The 20,166-nt window shown below is 44.3% G+C and overlaps 1 protein-coding gene across 2 annotated transcripts in view; it reads left to right on the top strand.

Moving 5' to 3' along the window:
* The window catches only part of Nfkb1 (nuclear factor kappa B subunit 1), a 115,232-nt gene that overhangs the window by 77,526 nt on the left and 17,540 nt on the right, over nt 1-20,166 (top strand). For both annotated transcript variants that reach the window (XM_026784082.1, XM_005357324.3), the window contains exons 8-15: nt 2,462-2,625; nt 6,033-6,191; nt 7,369-7,473; nt 10,272-10,363; nt 11,657-11,795; nt 16,636-16,782; nt 18,271-18,360; nt 19,773-19,961. In XM_026784082.1, the coding sequence (XP_026639883.1) occupies nt 2,462-2,625; nt 6,033-6,191; nt 7,369-7,473; nt 10,272-10,363; nt 11,657-11,795; nt 16,636-16,782; nt 18,271-18,360; nt 19,773-19,961 (1,085 nt within the window). The remainder of the gene's footprint in view (nt 1-2,461; nt 2,626-6,032; nt 6,192-7,368; nt 7,474-10,271; nt 10,364-11,656; nt 11,796-16,635; nt 16,783-18,270; nt 18,361-19,772; nt 19,962-20,166) is intronic.

Genomic DNA, 20,166 nt, shown 5'->3' with positions numbered 1-20,166 from the left:
GTAAATTTTTTCAAGCATTTTTGAAGTAAAAGTTATTGTAATAAGCACCTATTGTGCCCTTACCAGCATCAACAATTAATTATTGCACTCCCAAACTTGATTAAATACATTCTTACTTGAATATCTTCTGGCTATTAATATCTAATTTTACTGTGGTAGGAGGATATTTTATATAATTTGTATCATTTTAAATGTACTGCTGCCTATGTTACGGCTAAGATAACAACCACAGTTACTTCAAAAACATGCTCAGTCTTGTCTAGGAGATGCTCTATAAATATCAGTTTATAGTGAGTTTTTAAAACAGCCCCACTGCTCAGCCTTACAGACCAGGCAGTGGTGACACACACCTTTAATCCCAGTAGCCATACTAGGGATTAAAGTAACTGGGCAGTAGTGGTGCACACTTTAAATTCCAGTCCTAGAGAGGAGTATAAGACATGAGGAGACAGCTCTCAGACACAGTCTCATTCTGAGGATTCAGGAAGCAGGATCACCATTTTGGACTGAGGTAGCCCATGGCTGGCTGTTTTGCTTTTCTGATCTTCAGGCAAGCTTTATTTATTAAAATACAAATGAAATATCACTACATCAGTTGGGTCCGGATGTTTAAGTGTTTTTCTAGCCTTGTATCCTAATGGCTTTTTGTCTATTAGTTCTATCAGTTACCAAGAGAGGAATGTTGAAACCACATTTATAGATATGTCTGTCTTCCTTTTGTTGTTATAAGATTTTTACCTCCCTTAATGTGGCTCTTCCTTATATCAGATGTATAAATATTTAGGATTCTTACTCTCTCTTGGTTAGTTGATATATTCATCTCCTTTCATCCTTGGTAATGTCATTTGCTCTAAAAATCCACCTTGACTGATAAGACTATACTTAGCATGATCTCACGGCATGTTGTATGTATGTGAACCTAAGGGCAGCACACTTTGACTTCTTGCTCTGGGCCTTGGGCTGTCATGTCGTGTATTTTACATCTACGTACATTATAAGTTCCACAATACATTTGTTTTGTGTGGTTTGTTTGTTTGTTTGCCATAGACAGAATAGTAATTTTTCAGTTAGTTGCATAAATGAGGGCCATGAGCTTGTATTGACTGACACACATTCGCATCCATTGCTCTTCATCCTGCTTTATAGGTCAGGGTTTCTGGCTGGCCGTCCCCCGCCGGCATCACTTCCTTTACCTTTCCTTGTTACTGCTGACCTGGTGCTGATGGGCTCGTTTCGGTCTGCTGTCTAAAGTCTTCTCTTCATCTCTGCTGTTCAAAGGTGCTTTTTGAAGAGCAGAGGATCCTAGGTTGACAATGTGTTCTTTCATGTCCTGGTTTTATGTTGATTCACCATCTGAGGGCTTGACCTGTTTCCAACAAGAGCTGCTCTGTGCATCTTGCCCGGCTCTGCTGTATGAAATCTGTCTAGCGGTGTTTCTGACTCCTCTCCATCCGTAGTTGTGAGCCATGACAGTTTTGAAGGACTGAGGTATAGTTTTCTTCATAAACTTGAGCTTCTTAGGATTCCTAGATCTCTGGATTTTTATTAAATGTATAAACTTTCCAACTGTTAAATTTTCTGTTCACTGCTTCTCTGTCTGTGACCTTTCCACTTCCTCTTCTGTTTTCTCTCCCACCTCTCTCAGACTAGGGTCAAGTTGGCACCATTACTAAAGAAGTACCCTCTAAATATTCAATCTGATGTTTAATGTATTTTGAGGCTTCTTGAAGTGGTCCAGCCCTATGGGTCTAGGAGAATGGCAGCTTTCCCCAGCCTTTGAGGGCTTTCTCCAATATCACTGGCAGAAAGCTAAAGGTATCCCCAGTGTTACTGTATCAATCCTAGTCTCTGTTTGCCTTAAGTCTACCTGTCTGCCACTGCAGAGCACTGGGCTCCCATCCTGCAGCCTGCTTATTAAGCCAGGTAATTGTAAGAGTCACTTTATCTCTTTTCTTGAGGATCGCTGTTCTATGTCCCCTGTTCCCAGTTCCTCACCCCACTATTGACTGTGGCAAAACATCAATGTGTGTATTGTTTACTAGGCTAAATCCTTCCTTCGTGGCTGACATAGTAAGTAAGGGTGATGGCCATCTTCAGATGGAAGTCAGGTTACACGTAGGCATGCACCGTGGAGAAAATGTGAAGTCCACCAGCTCATCAGTCACCCAGTTTGACCTGGCCTGACTCACATGTGGTGAGACTGGTTATAGTGCCCTCTGCAGAGATGTACACTGTACACCCCAGCCCTGGCAACAGTTCAGTGTGTTATATGGTATATGCCATATATTACCTTCATAATGTAAAATTCCCAAATTCCGATGTTTGCCTAACTCAGAGTGGCGTAAGACCTGAGGGCTTGTATGTTTTTTCAGAGTGTGCTTTGCTGAACTAAAGCCCACTCCTCTCACAGCCTACTTAACTTTTGGTTCTTTTTGCTGATCATCTCCGTGCATTTCTCCAGCTTTGCAAACCTGGGCATACTTCATGTAACCAAGAAAAAGGTGTTTGAAACCCTAGAAGCACGGATGACAGAGGCGTGTATAAGGGGCTATAATCCTGGACTCTTGGTGCATTCTGACCTTGCCTATCTACAAGCAGAAGGTGGAGGAGACCGGCAGCTCACAGGTGAGCAACCTTGCCCAGCCTTACGTAAGGCTACTATGTCTCAAAAGAATGACTGTGTCCATCAGCCTGTCAGCCCATGAGGGCAAGGGGCTAGTGCAATTGAGTTGTTCTGCACTAGACACCTCCCTCATGCACAAAGCCTTTACACACTGATTTCCCTTCTCCGTGCAGCCAGTGCTATAGCCGGCATTTTTCACTCTACTCTCTCACATACTGTGTGTGCCTTAAACTCACAGGACAGGGAGTGGATGGCATAAGACAGTTGTTACAGTACTCAGAGAAAATGCAGGTTTCCGTTGATGGCTTTAATTTTGAACAATTTAATGGGGGCTGTTATATAAAATTTTTTCTAATGGTCAGAATTTCAAGCCAAATTAACCAAAAGGAAAAAGAAGACCTAAATGATTAAATTAAAGATGAAAAATGGGGAATCATTACCAGAGATCCAGGTGACATTCATAGGATCATTATGGCATGCCTTGAAAACATATATTCCAAAAACTAGAAAATCTTACAAAAACTGGTAAATTCAGATATATTTGGTATGTCAATATTAAACTAAGAAGATATAAATAACTTAAACAGACCTAAAACAAGCAATGAAATTGAAACAGTAATAAAAATGTCTTCCAACTAAAAAAGGCCCAGTCCCAGATGGAATCACAGCGAAACTCTACCAGATCTTTGAAGAAGAATTAACATAAATTATCCTTAAACTGTTTCATAAAATAGAAAGGGAAGGAACATTACTGAATTAATCTTCTGAAGCCAGTATAATCTTTATACCAGACCCAGATAAAAGCATAACAGAAAAAAGAGAAAAGAATCCAATTATGAACATGGATTATTAAGTTCTTAATAAAATGATACAAACCCAATTCATCAACACACTATAAAGATTATTGACCATGATCAAGTTGGCTTCATTCTTAGAACAGAGAATGGTTCTGCATATGAAGACTAATCAATGTAAGGCATAAATGGACTTGAGAACAGAAACTGCAGGTCATCTAAATAGATGCAGAAAACTTTGGACAAAGCACAACATCCCTTTATGATCTTCAAAAGAACAGGAATAAGAGAACTGTACTTCAGAATACTAAAGGCTATATACAATAGACATATAGCCAATAGTATTTGTACTGAAGGGGAGATGAATGCAGTTCCCTCCACTCTCACTCAACATAGTGTCTAAAAGCAGCAATAAGGAAAGAGAATTAAATAAAAGGATACAAATGGGGAAGGAAGAGGTCAAAATATCTCTATTTGCAGACAATATAATCCTATATACAAGAAAGCCTCAAGAGTCCACTGGAAAAGCTTAGGTCTGATGAAGTGTCAGGGTACAGATTCAACATGCAAAACTCAGTGACTTTCCTATATACCAGTATTAAACATGCCGAGAAGAAATCAGCAGACATATCAACCGTGTCTAGTGATAGCCATGCCAATAGCTTCAAAATAAGCAAACCAGATTCCTGGCAATAAGCTAACATATGAAAAGGCCTTTGCAATGAAAACTTTAAGACACTGAAGAAAGAAACAGGGAACCATAGATGGGAAGACCTCCATGCTCCAGAGTCTACATAATTAATATCACAAAAATGTTACCAAGGGTGGTCTATAGATTGAATGCAATCTACGTCAAAATCTCAATGGCATCCTTCATGGAAATAAGGGACAACTATCCTAAAATTCATATAGAAGCAAAAGGCCTCAGGTAGCCAAAGCCATAGGGAAGTAAAAAGGGTATTGCTAGAGGTATCACAATTGCTGCTTTCAAGTTACACTGTAGACCCATGGTAACAAAAACAACATGGAACTGGCATGAAAACAGACATATAAATCAGTGGAATAGAAAATTAAGCAATAAATACATTTATAGCCACCTGATACTTGAGAAAGATGCCAAAATATGCATTAGAGAAAAGAGCCTGTTCAACAAGTGACGCCAGGGAAATGGATAGCCACACATAAAGAAGGAAACTAGATCCCCGCCTCGTCCAGTACCATATCAATTCAGCATGGATCAGAGGTCTCAGCGTAAGAGTCGATCGTCTGAAACATACAGAAAGTGCTCTGTGAGGCGGGTAGGCAAGGGCTTTCTGGAAGGCGCTCCAGCTACTCAGGAAATAAAATCAACCACTAACAAATGAAATTAGAAAGCTTCTGTGAAACAAAGGAAATTGCCTCCAATATGGGAAAGAGTTTCTGGTGGCCATGTATCTGACATATTAATATCTGGTTATATCAAAAACTCAAAAAATTAAATTCCAGGAAAGCAAGCAATGCGGTCATTGAGTGGGCTAAGTAACAAGGGCAGGGCTCTCAAATGATGAAGTGCAAACAGCCAGCAAGTGTGAGGAAATGCTTTACACCCCTCACCAGTAAAGTTGCTTCAGAATTCCATCTCACCCCAATTAGAATGGCAGTCATTAAGATAACAAGCAGCTGCAGCCTGGCATGGGCGCCGGCGGCCTAGGGCTTGCCTAGTGTAGGCAGTTCTGGGTTTGATTCCCAGCACTGTACGGAAACAGATAGGGTAGCACACGATCCCAGCGCTTGGGAGATGGCGTCAGGAGGAGCTGAACTGCACGGTCACCCTCGGCTGTATATTGCTGTTGTTCAGCAGGTTCTTTTCACAAACTCTGTGGGCCTGAACTCGGTCCCCGTGAGCACATGGCGGAAGGAGAGAACCACTTTCCTCAGGTTGCCCTGACCTACACATAGGCATTGCGGCCAGCAAATGACAATAGATAAATAAATGAGGAAATCAGCATGGAGAGTTCTCAAAAGTAGAGCTGCCATGTGTATACTTGCAAAACTCTAAGTCAACATACTACACAGACATGTCGACTTGCACATACATGTTTGTTGCAGCCATATTCATGAGTCAAGTTAAAGAGTCCTAGCTCTCCATCAACAGGTGATGGATAAAGGAAGTATGATAATATATGCATAATGGAGTTTTATTCAGCCACTAAAAAAGGCATACCCAGGGAAGTCTATGCAGCAGGAACTGACCATGTCAACTGCAATAAGCCAGACTCAAAACATCACATGCTGTCTCTCCCCTTTCATATAAACACGTTAAGATTATTTGCACATACGTGTATAGGACGTGAAAGTGAGAGGAAGGTATTCTGTTGGTAGAAGGGAAATAGTAGGTACGGGAGGGGAGCCAGGAGGCTGTGGGACTGCGTATGGGCTGAGGGCTTGGTCTGCTGGGATGAAGACATCTCTCTGAAGCCTGTCACTATGCCAGTAAAAACCTTTAAGGAAGTGATTCTAGAGGAAAATAGTTGGTGTTTCAGACGATCTTTGTGTGGGCTTCTGAAAATACACTGTGTTAAATGTTCCCACTCTCACCTGCCCGGGCCTGAACAGACTGTACTGTGTGACCCTAGACAGGGAGAAGGAAATCATCCGCCAGGCGGCTCTGCAGCAGACCAAGGAGATGGACCTGAGTGTGGTGCGCCTCATGTTCACAGCCTTCCTTCCCGACAGCACCGGCAGCTTCACCCGGAGGCTGGAGCCCGTGGTGTCGGATGCCATCTACGACAGCAGTGAGTAGCCGTCCTGAGGCAGGGCAGCGTCGCCTTACTGCTTACTAAAGCGTGAGGCCTACAGTCACCTTGAGTGCTAGTTTATTGTCTACAAAGTGTGACCACTGCAGTCTAGGGAAGAGGCTTGGTGTCCATCTTAGGCCACACCTACTGTAATGTTCTTTCTTCTGAAAGTGCATTATGTCTTGACGTGTAACACCGATATCTTACTTCTGGACACGAGACTGTAGGATAGCTGGCTGGTGCTCTTTAAAGTAACCTTATTTTTTTTTTGCCCCTGGCAGCTATAAAGAGAAATTAATAAAAGGCAATTATTATTTTTATCTGCCCTTGTCCCCACTTGGTAATACGTTCATTAAGACAGGAATTTCGAGGTAACTCAAGAAACAGTATGTCATTTCTTCTGGTCTGTAGATACTAGAACGTGGAGGGCTTTCCGTAGTCTTTAGCACTTACTATGTAACTCTGTTGTTTGCCATGCATTGCGCTTGATAAGCAGCTGCCTCAGGAAGCCTGCAAGCTCAGAAGTCTCATTGAAAGGTTATGGAATATGATGTACAAGAAAAGCCTGTGTTCCACATGCATCAGCTAGATGATTTGTCTGATTTAAACAAGTGTAACAGGAAGTGAAAAGTTTATCAAATAAAAAAGATTCTTACTCAACGGAGAACCTTAAAACGCAGCTGTTGGAGTTTTTAAAGGGGAAGCTTCATATTGCTTGCTAGTACACGCAGCTTTGCCCCAAACCACACAGAATGCTAATTTAGTATGGGGAAAGGAAACAGAACATCTTCATTTTTCTTTGTAGAATAAAAAATAAGGTAGCTTAAAAACTGTACTTTTCTTAAAACTTTTAGGACTTTTGTAAGTGGCATAAAATTAGCATGAAGCAAGCCACTGGCCTGGCAGTTCTGAAAACCTCAGGAAACCTTTTTTCTATATCAGCTTGTGTGTTAGGGGAACCAAACACCATCATCCAGGGAAGCAAATGTCACCATCCACTCCTCACCTGCTTGGGGATAGTGAGTGGCCCAGGCCCAGGAAGTGCTCCGAGGACACTGGCAGCTCTTCCTGCTCTATTTGTGTCTTTGTAAAAGCAGTAGGAGTGAGCTCATTTGTCGAACTTTGTGAGACCAGGGCTAACCTAGGGTGTGCATTGTTTTCTCCCTGCGGACAGAGGCCCCCAATGCATCTAACCTGAAAATCGTAAGGATGGACAGAACAGCAGGGTGTGTAACCGGAGGAGAAGAAATCTACCTTCTCTGTGACAAGGTTCAGAAAGGTATGTGTACACCCCAGGCTCCAGACGTGAAATGTAGTTGTCAGGTTCCTCTGGGAGTTGCTCACAGTAGACCAGGGGTGTTCTCCCTTTTCCTGTGGGATCTCTCAGAAACATTTTCAAATGTATAATGTGTTGTTTTTGTAAAACCTGAGTACATAGTTCAATTTCCCACCGAAGTAAAAGGATAGTGATTATACATAGAGCCTCTCAGCATGCTAACACTTAATAAACTTTGTTCCTGGTACTCAGTTAAACTAAAGTAACTGTTATTATCTGAGTTTTACATAACATAAGATTACAGATCCTGCTTCTATTTCTGTGCTGTGTTGTAATGTGGGGGAGCTCCCCAGTCCCTTCCACGTGTCCCTCTGATGCCAGTGGGGAAAGAGAAGGGTGACGCACACAGGTTCCTCAGCACATTTCCCTCGGTGTGCACTCTGAGAAGTTCCTGATGTTTGCTGCCATTAGCTATAGCAAGATTGGGAGATTAGTAAAAGCTGAAGGGGCAGTTACTTTCCCAAACTTCATTTTAAATAAAATTACAAATAAATGTTCCAAGTTTGTTTAGCCTGGTGTCTCAGGGTTTCTACTGCTGTGTCAAACCTCATGTCATGATCAAAACCAGCTTGAGGGTGGAGAGAATCTATTTTAGCTCTCAGTTCGTAGTCCATCATCCAGGGAAGACAAGGCAGAACTCAGACCTGGAGCCTGGAGGCAGGATCTGATGCAGAGGCTATGGAAGCTATGGAGGAACACCGCCCCTGGATTGGTCCTCATAGCTTGCTCTGCCTGCTTTAAAACCCAGACCCACCTGCCCAGGGATGGCACTGTCCACAGTGAGCCAGGCCTTCCCACATTATCAGCCAAAACCAAGTACACCACAGGCCAGTCTGATGGGGACATTTTCCTCTTCCCAAACGACTCTGGCTTGTATCAAGTTGCCATAAAACTAATCCCAGCATGGCTGGTATCAGTCTACACCCAACCCAACTGAACCAAAGTCATGTTCATTTCCAGACCCTTGGCTGTATGTGCCATGGGCAAAATTATTTGTATTTAATTCTTAATATTTATTATTAAACTGAAATGTCTCATCATCAGAGGCCTTAGAAGACCATCTATATCATATTGATACAATGACTTGACCATACTATTCTCAATACTGCCCATAATGCACCTGGAGATGGGGGTACCTGAGGGTCTGGGGACCCATGCTAGCAAGTGTGTGGCCTGGTTAAGAAGGTGGGCTCAGAACCTACTCTTGGGTACCAGTCCCTGCTCTGCCAACCCTGCCCTGGGAGAAACCACTAGAAACAACAAACCACACCTTGAAGAGATATGATGTGGCATTTCCAGGGCCAGTCTTGTCACCAAACCATGGTCCTGGCTCTAAGGTCTCAGTGTGTTAGGTCCCTCTGTCTAAAGGAGGCAGCTAAGCCACGGAGGGGTTCAGCTGTGCAGAGGTGCCTCCAAAGGACAGAAGAGAGCTCGCTGTACACTGAACAACTAGAATAAAAACATGACAAATTGAATGTTAGTATTGTAATACAGGTGCAGTTCCCTATCACATACATACGTAAAATGGAAAACAAAGGGTTGGAGGTAGGATAAACAGAGACAGACAGACAGACAGACAGACAGACAGACAGACAGACTATGAAAATGACAGATGTCCTACTCTACTAAGTCTGGGATAAACCTATTCAAAGGCAAAGAACTGGATCAGAAAACAGTGAGATGGTTTATTCAATCCTAATATATCTAAAATTATATTAACATAGACATACCAACTTTCACCAGTCAGTAGTATGGTCCTGCATAAGAACTGAGAAGTACAGTCAGAGAGATGCCAGCCTGAATTGCATGTCATGGTTCTGTTGAACTAGAATCTGTGACTAGAGGGTTAAAAACAAATCTTGGTTTCCTCACAAGAGGATATGGGCATCGTGGTATTTAAACCAGTTGCTTAGTAGGGAGTCAGGAAAGTCGTATGTGGCGATAGGACAGTAGAGACTGTAAGAGCTGGGGCCCTGCCTCTGTGATGCTTACATCCTGACTCCCTCACTTCTCAGCCATTCCTCCTTGGGTAACTGACTCAAGACATGATCTGAGGCTGGCAAGGTAGCACAGAAGTAAGGGCACTTGCTGTCAGGCCTGACAACCTGAGTGCAACCCCTGGGATCGCCGTGGTGGAAGGAGTGGACCACCTTCCATAAGTTACCCCCTGAGCTCTGGATGTGCTTGTAACATACACGTGTACTCCCACGCATATGCACACACCAATAGACCACAGATTCTTTCTGCAAACGAGGACAGCACTAGTACACCTACATCCCAGGACTGGTTTGAGGACTAGATGAGTTCATATTTACATGTAAAGCACTGAGGACAGCGTCATTTATGTCAAGTGTTACAGCGTACATCTCCATACCAGGCTGAGTCACACCTACGGGCTCTGATAATCTTCCATCCTTCAAGTTTCCCAGAAATGAGGTAGTTTGAGGGTGGAGAAATGGAAGGTTTATATGTTGACTAAGACAGAGCTAAATGGATTGGGCAAATCTAATACTCTGCCACTGTGAATAAATAGTAAATCCCATTCCCAGAGTAAATAGCATGTATTTAGTGGAGTCAGTGATCTGTGAAGACTTTAAATGGTGCAAATCTCCTGCTACTCATTCTTTTCAAAGCATTTACATTTGCGTGAGGTAGAGTTATGTGCCAGCCGCATTTGCTAGCATGCTCGTCAACGTTGCTACACCCATTGCAGTCATATGCCTGCATGTGACCGTTTGCAGATGACATCCAGATTCGGTTTTATGAAGAGGAAGAAAATGGTGGAATTTGGGAAGGATTTGGAGACTTTTCCCCCACGGATGTTCATAGGCAGGTAGGTGGGTCGATACTGTGGGTTTTATTTTAATACATGTTCTGCCTCAGTGAAATTCAGTGCTCTGTTTCCGCATACTGAAAAAGAGACCGTCATAAGTCTCTTTAGCATCCATACAGCGGGCTATTTTTATGGCTCTTCTAGAGAAGTGCCCAAACATAGAGCTACGGGCAAGGTGCTGCTAGAACATTGGCTCAGAGAGCCTGGCATGGCGCCTCGTGGGTGTCTGCTGTCCAGGTGCTGAAGGCAGTGGCCCTCAGCTCCTCCCTTGCAAATGTCTCAGTATTCACCATTACGGCAAAGCCTGAGGGAAGGAGGCTGAGACGGATGCCATCCTGAGGAGCCGGGGTCTCCAGCTGCTTAGATGACCATGCTGAAGAATGACCTCTGTCGATGTGATGGAATATCATGCAGTTACTAGAAAAGGGGAGTCTGTGCCCAAACAGAGACCTGAAACAGTGCTAAGACTTATGAGGTCATTGATTGAGGACATGCTGTATATAAAAACAGTTCAGTGTTCACATGCCCAGGAAGCCTGAGAAAATGACAGCAGCTCCCTCCAGGAATCTGCACTGAAGAGGTGCCTGAATGTGAGAGTTGTCTGTGTGTGCCACTGTGCTTCTCCTATATTTTATAAGACCTTGCTGTTGTGAATATAAACATAGAAAAGACGAAACTGAGTATGTCCAGTGCCTGACTGTTTGAGTACGACCCCAGATTAGTACATGACGCCTCCAGCCCAGCGTTACTTCCCGTGGCATGTCTGGCTTCAGGCTGACAGTGGTGGCCCCGATCCCATCTGCTTCCACACCCAGTCCTTCACGTGCTGCCCTGTATGATCTTGGAGGTGTTTAATGCAATTTGAAAGAGAAATAACTAAGATGTAGTAATTAGGATAATTAACCAGCATACTGTTGGGTTTTACTTTCACAGGGGCAATATAATAAAAACGTATGCTGGGCTGTGGTAGTGCAGGTCTTTAATCCCAACACTTGGGAGGCAGAGGCAAGCAGATCTCTGTAAGCTCAAGGACTACCTGGTCTACAGAACAAGTTCCAGGACAGCCAGGACTGTTAAACAGAGAAACATTATTTCAAATAAATAAATAAATAATGAATAGATAGATAGATAGATAGATAGATAGATAGATAGATAGATAGATAGATGCTGGATTTCATCACACTTTATTTAAGCCTAGAGTATAAATGTATGTATACAGAACGTGCCTGGTGCTCACCACCACCAGAAAACAAATACCCTACACCAATGTTTGTGGTTTTTTGTACCCTACAGTTTGCCATTGTCTTCAAAACTCCAAAGTATAAGGATGTCAACATTACAAAACCAGCTTCTGTATTTGTTCAGCTTCGGAGGAAATCGGACTTGGAAACAAGTGAACCGAAACCCTTCCTCTACTACCCTGAAATCAAAGGTACCTGGGTTGTTTAGACTCTGCTGTCTGGGAGTGAAGGGTTTATTTTTAAAGACCAGAGGATAATGTATTGAGGTCATGGAATGAGCGCCAGCTCTACTGTTGAGCTGTAACCCTAGTTTTCCATTTATAGTAAGTACCCAAAGCAGAAGCATCCACAAACCATATGAAGTTGTGGAGATAACCCTGGAATCCCATGATCCAAAATCGTCTTCTTCAGTCAGAAGCATTTGGGGTATTATTGAGGATGAATAAAATCAAGGCTCCCTGGCTTTATAAAATAGACAACGAGGGCAGAAGTGTGGCACCTTGTGTTTGTCCCGGGAGAGATGATCTGAGTGCTGAGATGAAGAGGGCTGAAGCTGGTGAGGGAGGCCAGACCCCGGCGCTGGAGTGTGTGTAGTCTGAAGGGTTCTACATGGACGCTAGAGTGATGGCTAGGCCTGCCCGCGTGCTGTCTGGGATGGCACAGGCGGATGGATGCAAAAATCCAGTGGTGCTTCGGAAGTGTTCAGACAGGTCCCAGTGCCTGGGAGTGAGCATCCAGCTGACACTGCCATGGAGGTGCTCTGGAGACCCGGGCCTCGGGTGCAGGAAGTGAAAGAGAGGCTCAGAGTCTCAGGTGGGAACTTAGAGTGTGGCTAAGTGGATAGGAGGGTCAAGGGAGAAAAGTGTGAGGGTGAAAGAGAAGCTCCGTGTAAACATGTTTCAGTTCAGGCCAAGTGTAGGGAGAAGGCCAATCAGAGGCCAGATCCCAGTGTCGGTTAGGTCAGCAGCTTGACTGTCCCCAGATGCAGGGTTCTGGCTGAGATTGGGTCCAGAGGGGCAGCCACACTGGGGACCCCCGGTGTTGCTTCCCTGAGGGCAAAGCACGGTGGTATTCAAGAACCTCTGTGGCAGAACCATTTCGAAAGCATTTGTGAGAGTTCATATTTCTTTCTGAGGTATGACCGGCTGCTGCTGGGTCAGATGTATGGTACATTCCGTGGCTGGCCTACTTCCTTCCTGGCCTGAAGTCTTCTAGATCCTTCTGCCCACACAAGGCAATATGAAAACCCATGCTGTACCTGAGGCCCTGCCCTCTGAAAATAGGAGAAAAAAGTAGAATTCACCTTGTGAAATATGCCTTCAAAATAATGTTATCTTTGCTGATGCAGAATGATGAGAACAAGAAAAGAAAGCACAGGTTAGCCACACAGGACGTGAGCCTAGGGATGTCCCAGGCTGGACTCCCGGACCGCCTTTTCTGGCGGTGTCTGCATCAGCAGAGTGCACTAGTGGAGGCCCAGCTTCCTCAGCACTCCACCTCAGCAGAGCAGGGGCTTTCTACTGCCTGGCTTAGAGGACAGGGTTCTCTGAAGATCCAGTGTCATCGACAGACTTCCAACACACACCATCTAGGCCCTCACAAATACAGATACAGCTCCATAGAAAGCAAACAATATAAGAATTATCTGGAGAAATAGAAGTGGTCACAACTCCAAAGAGAGAATGGCTGCCGTGCATGTATTACGATCAGGTTATTATATTAGAACTCTTAATTGGAGATTATAGATTTCCTTGTTTTGTTTTTTTAATATTTTTTCTTTCTAATGTATAGGCACCATTGCCTGTTGGTGTATCTGTGCACCACACCTATGCCTGGGGCCTGAGGAAGCTAGAAAGGGGTTTCAGAACCCTAAAATTGAGGTTTCAGAGTTACCATGTGGGCACAAATATAACGAAGAAGGCTAACAATACATTAGATCCATGAATTAAGGCATTAGGAGTATACGAAACATTGCCCTCCCATTGCCACCCTGAACTCTGTGTCCTTTGGAGTCATTTATTGATACCTCATCTTACAAACACTTCTTGGGGACAGCGAGATCAAGGAGACAAAATAACCAAGCGAGAGGTGGTTATGGGGTGAGAAGATGCTCAAGGACCTTCTGCACTGAGTGTTCAGTAGGAGAAACTGGAAGTCGGGATGGAGAACAGTCACGTTTAAAGCTATGAATGACATGACCAAGCTAAATACAGGCATTTTCCAGAGAAACTGAGGCTGAGGTGATTTCAAGGTGCACGTGCAGGATCGGCTGGCAGAGGCTGGACTTCTCTCTCTGTACTGCAACATCACCAGCTCTTCTCTACGGTCAATCTTAATGAGGTGTTACGAGCAGCACTATCTTGAAGTGTTGCCCACAAAGCAGGAGTCTGCTGTGATGAAAAGTCACCAGACCCTGGGTCTGACCTCTCGGTCCTATGATGAGAAAGTCACTTAGCCACCCCAGCTTCAGCTTCCTTCTCTGTGGGAGGAGATTCTGCAGACATGGCCTGAGCTTCCTTCTAGAGCTTGCACTAGCGATATGCCCTGTGAAGCACCCGGGAAAGCAGCCGAGAGACTGAGTGAAGCATGGGGGGGGGGGGATTTGAAACCTGAGATGTGAAGGCTCATTTGTGAAGGTCGTCCTGCAGCATTTTCTAAATTAGGGTCTTGTCACTGAAATAATCCTGGCAATGGTATAGCTTATATTTTGAAAATTATCTCTTAAAAATTTGAATTTGGAGACTAGAGAAATGGTTGAGCAGTTCAGAATGCTCATTGCCTTCAGAGGACATGAAATCTGTCTCCAGCACCTACATATGCCAGTTCACAGCAGCTTGTAACTCTAGCTGTGGGAGACAGCACCCTCTTCTGGCTTAAACAGGTACCTGCTTACTTGCGGCTTACACTCACAGATACATAAACAAAAACAAACATTTAAAAACTTTGATTTCATGGTGAAAAGTAAGGCATCTCTACTTCAAAAGGGAATACACAGTAAATGTGAAACCTCTTTGCTTGAACCATATCAGCAAACAACATTTGAGCTGGGAAGACAGCTCAGTGGGTAGAACATTTGCCATACAAGCACTGGGACCTGAGCTCAGAAGCCAGACACATAGCGTGAGTGACGGTAACCTCAGTGTCCCCACAGGAAGATGAAAAATGGATGCAGGAGAATCTTCAGACACTCAGCAGCTAGCTAGTCTGGGATGCACAGCAGCAAAGAGAGCTGGTCTCAAGCAAGGTGGGAAGCGAGGACCAGCACCCAAGGTTCACCGCTGACCTCCACATGCATGCCGTGGGCAAACCACGCCCCCTCACACATGGGCTGGGGTGTCTTTTATTAAAAATAGTATTTCTAAAGATGAGTAAGTTACCCATTGTGTTTCATGTTCCTACAGTGGACTAATATTCCATGTAAGAGCAACAGTTTATAGGCTGTCTAAGTGAATCTAGGTGTTAGTTATGGTGTAACTAGTGGGGAAACTTTATGATCCTTTCTACAAATCTTTAGTTTGGAAGTAGCCAGAGTGTCTTCCCCCAAGCTCACTCCTTTCATAGCTAGAAAGCTATGGTTTTCTTCATAACCATCCTGGTGTGACCAGCTCTGACTTTAAAGGGACTAGCAGTCCACCATGCTACTCTGCTTTCCCCCTAATAGTCCAGAAGCACCAACCTTGTGCCTCACCATGGGTGATGGAAACAGCCATGGAACTAGAAAAGTGAAGATCTTTCTTAACATAAACCGTCATGAAAACTGGCATTGAAAAGTCCGACACAGGACAATTGTTACGATTGGCCTGTTCACTGGATAGAGAAAACCACAGGGACTGTTTAATGTAAACAAAAAGCCACCTTCACTTCTGAGCCCCCAAGACAAAGGAAACAATGGAGTGTCTGCTAGGAAACTGGCGGACTGCAAAGGAACAGGAGCACAGTGGCACAGCAGCAGATCCCACACACAGTGACACTGCGGCAGGTCCCCTCCACACACAGTGACACGGCGGCAGACCCCACACAGTGGCAGGCCTGAAAGCGTAGTGCTGATGGCCACACAGGCCATGATGGAACGGAGGGCATTGCAGATGGTGGTCACATGGCAGTAACAGAATTATGGAGGACATCTGTGCTCATGAGGAGCACAGGCAGTGAGAAACAAGAAATAGAGAACCCCATGCAGAGCAGCAAACCAAAGTCTCGAGGCATCTAGACCTGGACAGGCCTCTGTGTTTGAGTCTGAGACTCTAGGGCCCAAACCATCAGTCACCTCCAGAACCTGTAACCCTTCTCTGTGTTTCCGGGCTCTACCCCATCTCACTCTCACTATTGTGAAAGAATACCCCCTGTTCTTCTGACATCAGGTCCTTGGTCTTTACAGATATTTGGCAGACCACTGTGTTTTTATATGCATACCATCACAGTGCCCACTAAATCTCTCTGCCTTCAAATTGAGATAGAGGGTCCTCGACAGCAAAGACACCCTGCTGTGCCCCTGATCCCAGCACCTAATTCAGTGTAATCCATCATGCACATTAACTGGGTCGTCATTGTCTTAGGTGAGCAAGAACAACTGTTGAGGATGTCAGCTGCATATGGCGGTGCACACCTCTAATCCTAGGGCTCAAGAGACAGAGGCAATTGAGTCTGTGTGTGTTTGAGGCCAGCCTGGTCTACATAGTGAGATCCAGGCAGCTAGGGCTATATGGTGAGACCCTGTCTCAGTATAAATAAATAAAAGTACTCTTTGAAGAGTGCATCTTCAGGTTATCTAAATTTTGAAGATCAATTGGATCTTTCACCCACTTGCTAACACTGGGAACTTGGGAGAGGTTGGGTGTGTGCTGTGCTGCGGTTGCCGAGGCTCACTTTTAGTCTTCATGCCCATTGGAGTAAATACCATGCTTCCTCCTTGGGCGCCTTCCATTTTCCTGTAAGGCATTTAAAAATATCATGAGAATCAATAGTCTCTCTGTGGCTGGTGGTAGAACCTGATCCATCTTTCCCCTCTGGTTTCCCTTCCTGTAAATACAGACAAAGAGGAAGTGCAGAGGAAGCGCCAGAAGCTCATGCCCAACTTCTCGGACAGTTTCGGCGGTGGTGGCAGTGGAGCCGGAGCGGGCGGTGGTGGCATGTTCGGCAGTGGTGGTGGCGGAGGGAGTACCGGAAGTCCCGGCCCAGGTACGAGAAAAGGCTCTTCTGTCTAAAGTTCTTTCATGTTGGTGAGCGACAGTTTTCTTTCCCAGGTTTCCAAGCATGTCTGCTGCTTGAGTGACGGTGATGTTGCTAGTTATGAGATTTCAAATTAATGGAAATTTTCCTACAAATGTAAAATTTTGACAAAGAAATCGGTGTTTATCTTACAGTACAGTAGCTACTCCCCCATCCAGTTTCACTTTTTGTGGTTTCAGTTATCCGCGGTCAGCTTTAGTCTAAAAATATTACCATTGTCTTGACAAGAGAGACCACATGTCCCAAACTGTTACTACAGCCTATTGTTCTAACTGCCCCGTTACTGTGAGCTGTTGTCGGTTGTCTCCTGTCTTTTACACTGCGAGCTTTACCATAGGTCTGTGTGCATCTGCAATTCTAGGGTCTTGGACCATGGGTCTCAGCACAATCCATGGATAACCCCCAAACCTGTAAGAAGGGTCAGTCAGCTGAAGCATTCATCTAGAAGATAGCTTTCTCAAATAAGTTTTGAGTATTTCCCCTTCCCCTTTTTTAGAGGGGCTGTTCTGCTGTTGTGGGAAACATTAAGATGTTTGTCATACCTATTACCGGGGTGATGTGTATTATAAACTCCACATGATACTGCAGACTGTAGACACTACATTGTAAAACATTGAGTCAGAAAAACCCCCACTGGAGAGTTAGCAGAAAGGCACAGTGATGGTATGTGGATGACCTGCCTCTAGCTTTGCCAGTAAATATTTATGAGCTCCAGCCATCTATTGATACTAGATTTTTATTATCATTACACCATGATTGTGAATGTAGAATGGCAGCTGCTCTGTTCCTGATGTTAGCTCGAGCATTTCCTCGTGCTGATGCAGTTCTTGTGGAAGCATAACCAAGTAGCAAGTTTAATGACTCGTACTGGAGGAGTGAAAACCAACCCTATAGCATAACTGACCTGAGTGCTGCTTCCTGTTTTCTGAGTAATGTGCTGTGCTGAGCTGTGCTGTGCTCAGCTGTGCAGCATGGCTTTCCCTTTATTCCAGATAACTTGTAATTGCTTTAAACTGTCCTGTCAGAGTGTGTGGTGCCGAGTGCTGGCTGCTCCTCTGAAGAGCCTTATCAGTCCATTGTTCCACCAAAAATAATGAAAAAGAAAGTGGCGGTCTTTTTTTCCATCAGTATATTATTGTATTTGGGTTGTTCTCATCAGGGGTCATCTTGTTTAGTTATTTTAATGGACCTCTAAGTCTTGGTGTAAGTACTTTTTCCCCTTCATCTGGGAAGAAAGGCCCTTCTCAGCATTAACTCTCCAAGCTGCCAGCCTGGGCAGTCCTGTGTTGCCACAGTGGAATTCAACCGTCTTTCCTTCGGTGACTCGGGCAAAGCCCTGTAAACTGGCACTGCCCCACACAAAGGCATGCTCCCCTGAGCACGTGCGCAGTCGGCTAACGGTCTTCTCACGTCCCCTTTGTCTCCTTGCTGCCTCAGGGTATGGCTTCCCGCACTACGGATTTCCTACCTACAGTGGGATTACATTCCATCCTGGAGTCACTAAATCCAACGCTGGGATCACCCATGGTAAGTCCCGCTTGGATACCAAGAAAGAAAAATGCATGGACAACAGTGTCATCTTCAAAAGCTTTAGAAGATAACTTCCCAGTAAATTCATATTTTTATAATTCTAGGCCAGCATAAGGAATATTCCTGACACTTACGTATTTACTCATTACATTGCACGAATGAAAGTAAGGCAGAGGCACAATGCAAAAATTATAGACTTGACTACCCAGACACAAAAGTATCACCTTTTCTGCCTTTTTGCTCAAATGCTCTGCTTTTGAAATCATTTTTCATTTTGTAGGCCTGGCCCTTTCCGCTCACATGCACCCTCTCAGTGCTGTGCCTACAGTCTGCTCAGAGTTTGGCATGCGCGAAATTATTCTATACAGTCTCTTCATATATGCTACCTGTTCATGCCAGGTGCATATATCACTGTAACCTTTTTTGGAGATCTTACCTGACATTATAGTTTATCGTGTAATCAGTTAACAGTGCATCGAATACAATAGAACTACCTTTTCCATTAACTGTGACCTCATGATCCCTGTGCAAGGAGAACACTAGTCTTGACAGTCTGGACAGAAGGTGGAGTTCAGAAACTTTTATTTACTCTTTTTGAAGACACCGCGCTGGTGGTAGCAGAATCGGGTTTCGTACCAGATCTGCCCAAGGATCTTAGGTACCCTTGTCGTACGAGTCACATAACATGGTTCCAACAACAGCGTGATCAGACGTGGAGTCTTAGAGCCACGTTTGGCCAGACTGTGGGTAGAGATGAGCTCTGCACACTTTTCCTTGTTACTCACGCTAGAAAAGAAAAATAACTACTTTCAAGAACTTTGCATTTTTTCAGCTAACTTTCAGCATGCAGAACTTTATCTCCTTTCTCTCCTTCACAAATAAACAAGATGAGATTCACTCACTGTTTGAGAATGTCACTGTGTAACCTTGACTTTGTGTTTCTCCTGCTTCTGCCTTCCAGGAGCAAGTGAGAAGGGTATGGTTGTGAGTAGACACAGCCGATGCCAATGAGATGGGAGGTTTGGGGAGATGAGTTTTTAAATGCTTCTGAATAAAATATTTGTGAATTAAAATATTTCCAAAGCATGCCAGGTATTGTGGTGTGCACCTTTAATCCCAGCACTTGGGAGGCAGAGACAGGCAGATGTCTGTGAGTGTGAGGCCAGCCTGGTCTACATAGTGAGTTCTGCACCAGACCTACACAGCAAGACACTGTCTCCAAAAGTAAATAAAGAAATAAATATAAACTAAACCGAGAACTTATTATTTGTAATGAAGATTCATGTTTTTCCATTTTCAACTAACCTGCCTTCTTTCTTTCTTCTGTCTGCTCTATGTTGAAGTTGTGAGTTATAGTTTCATTAATAGATTTTATTGAGAAAAAGATGATATTTTTGCATTTATCCTAGGAACTACAAATACAGATTTGAAAAATAACCCTAAAGACTGTGACGAGAGTGGTGACCGAGAGATTCTGAATCTCTCTGAGAAGGAACCAGCCGCACAGGATAAGGAATCTGGCATGTCCAGCGTGAAGACCGATGCATTCGCACTGGCGTCCACCGTGGAAGACAAGGAATGGGGTGCCGGGTTTCAGGGTAGGTGAGCATGCCCACAAGTGTTTCCATGGGCAGCTGGGGAGGGTGCAGTTCCAGGGACAGGAAGGTTTCCTTCCTGTTCATCTCAAAATGATGGTCAGCATCTTGTTTGAGTGCCTTGCAAGGTGCCGTGTGCCTTCCAAGAATCATCTTCATGCAGAGATTTGGGTGTGTTCACCCAGCCATGTGCAGTTCTGGGTAATAA

This window comes from Microtus ochrogaster, chromosome 21 (genome assembly GCF_000317375.1).
Source record: "Microtus ochrogaster isolate Prairie Vole_2 chromosome 21, MicOch1.0, whole genome shotgun sequence".
Classification (NCBI taxonomy): Eukaryota; Metazoa; Chordata; class Mammalia; order Rodentia; family Cricetidae; genus Microtus; species Microtus ochrogaster.
Note: the sequence above shows the minus strand (reverse complement) of the source record. Positions and strands in the feature narration are given on the sequence as shown.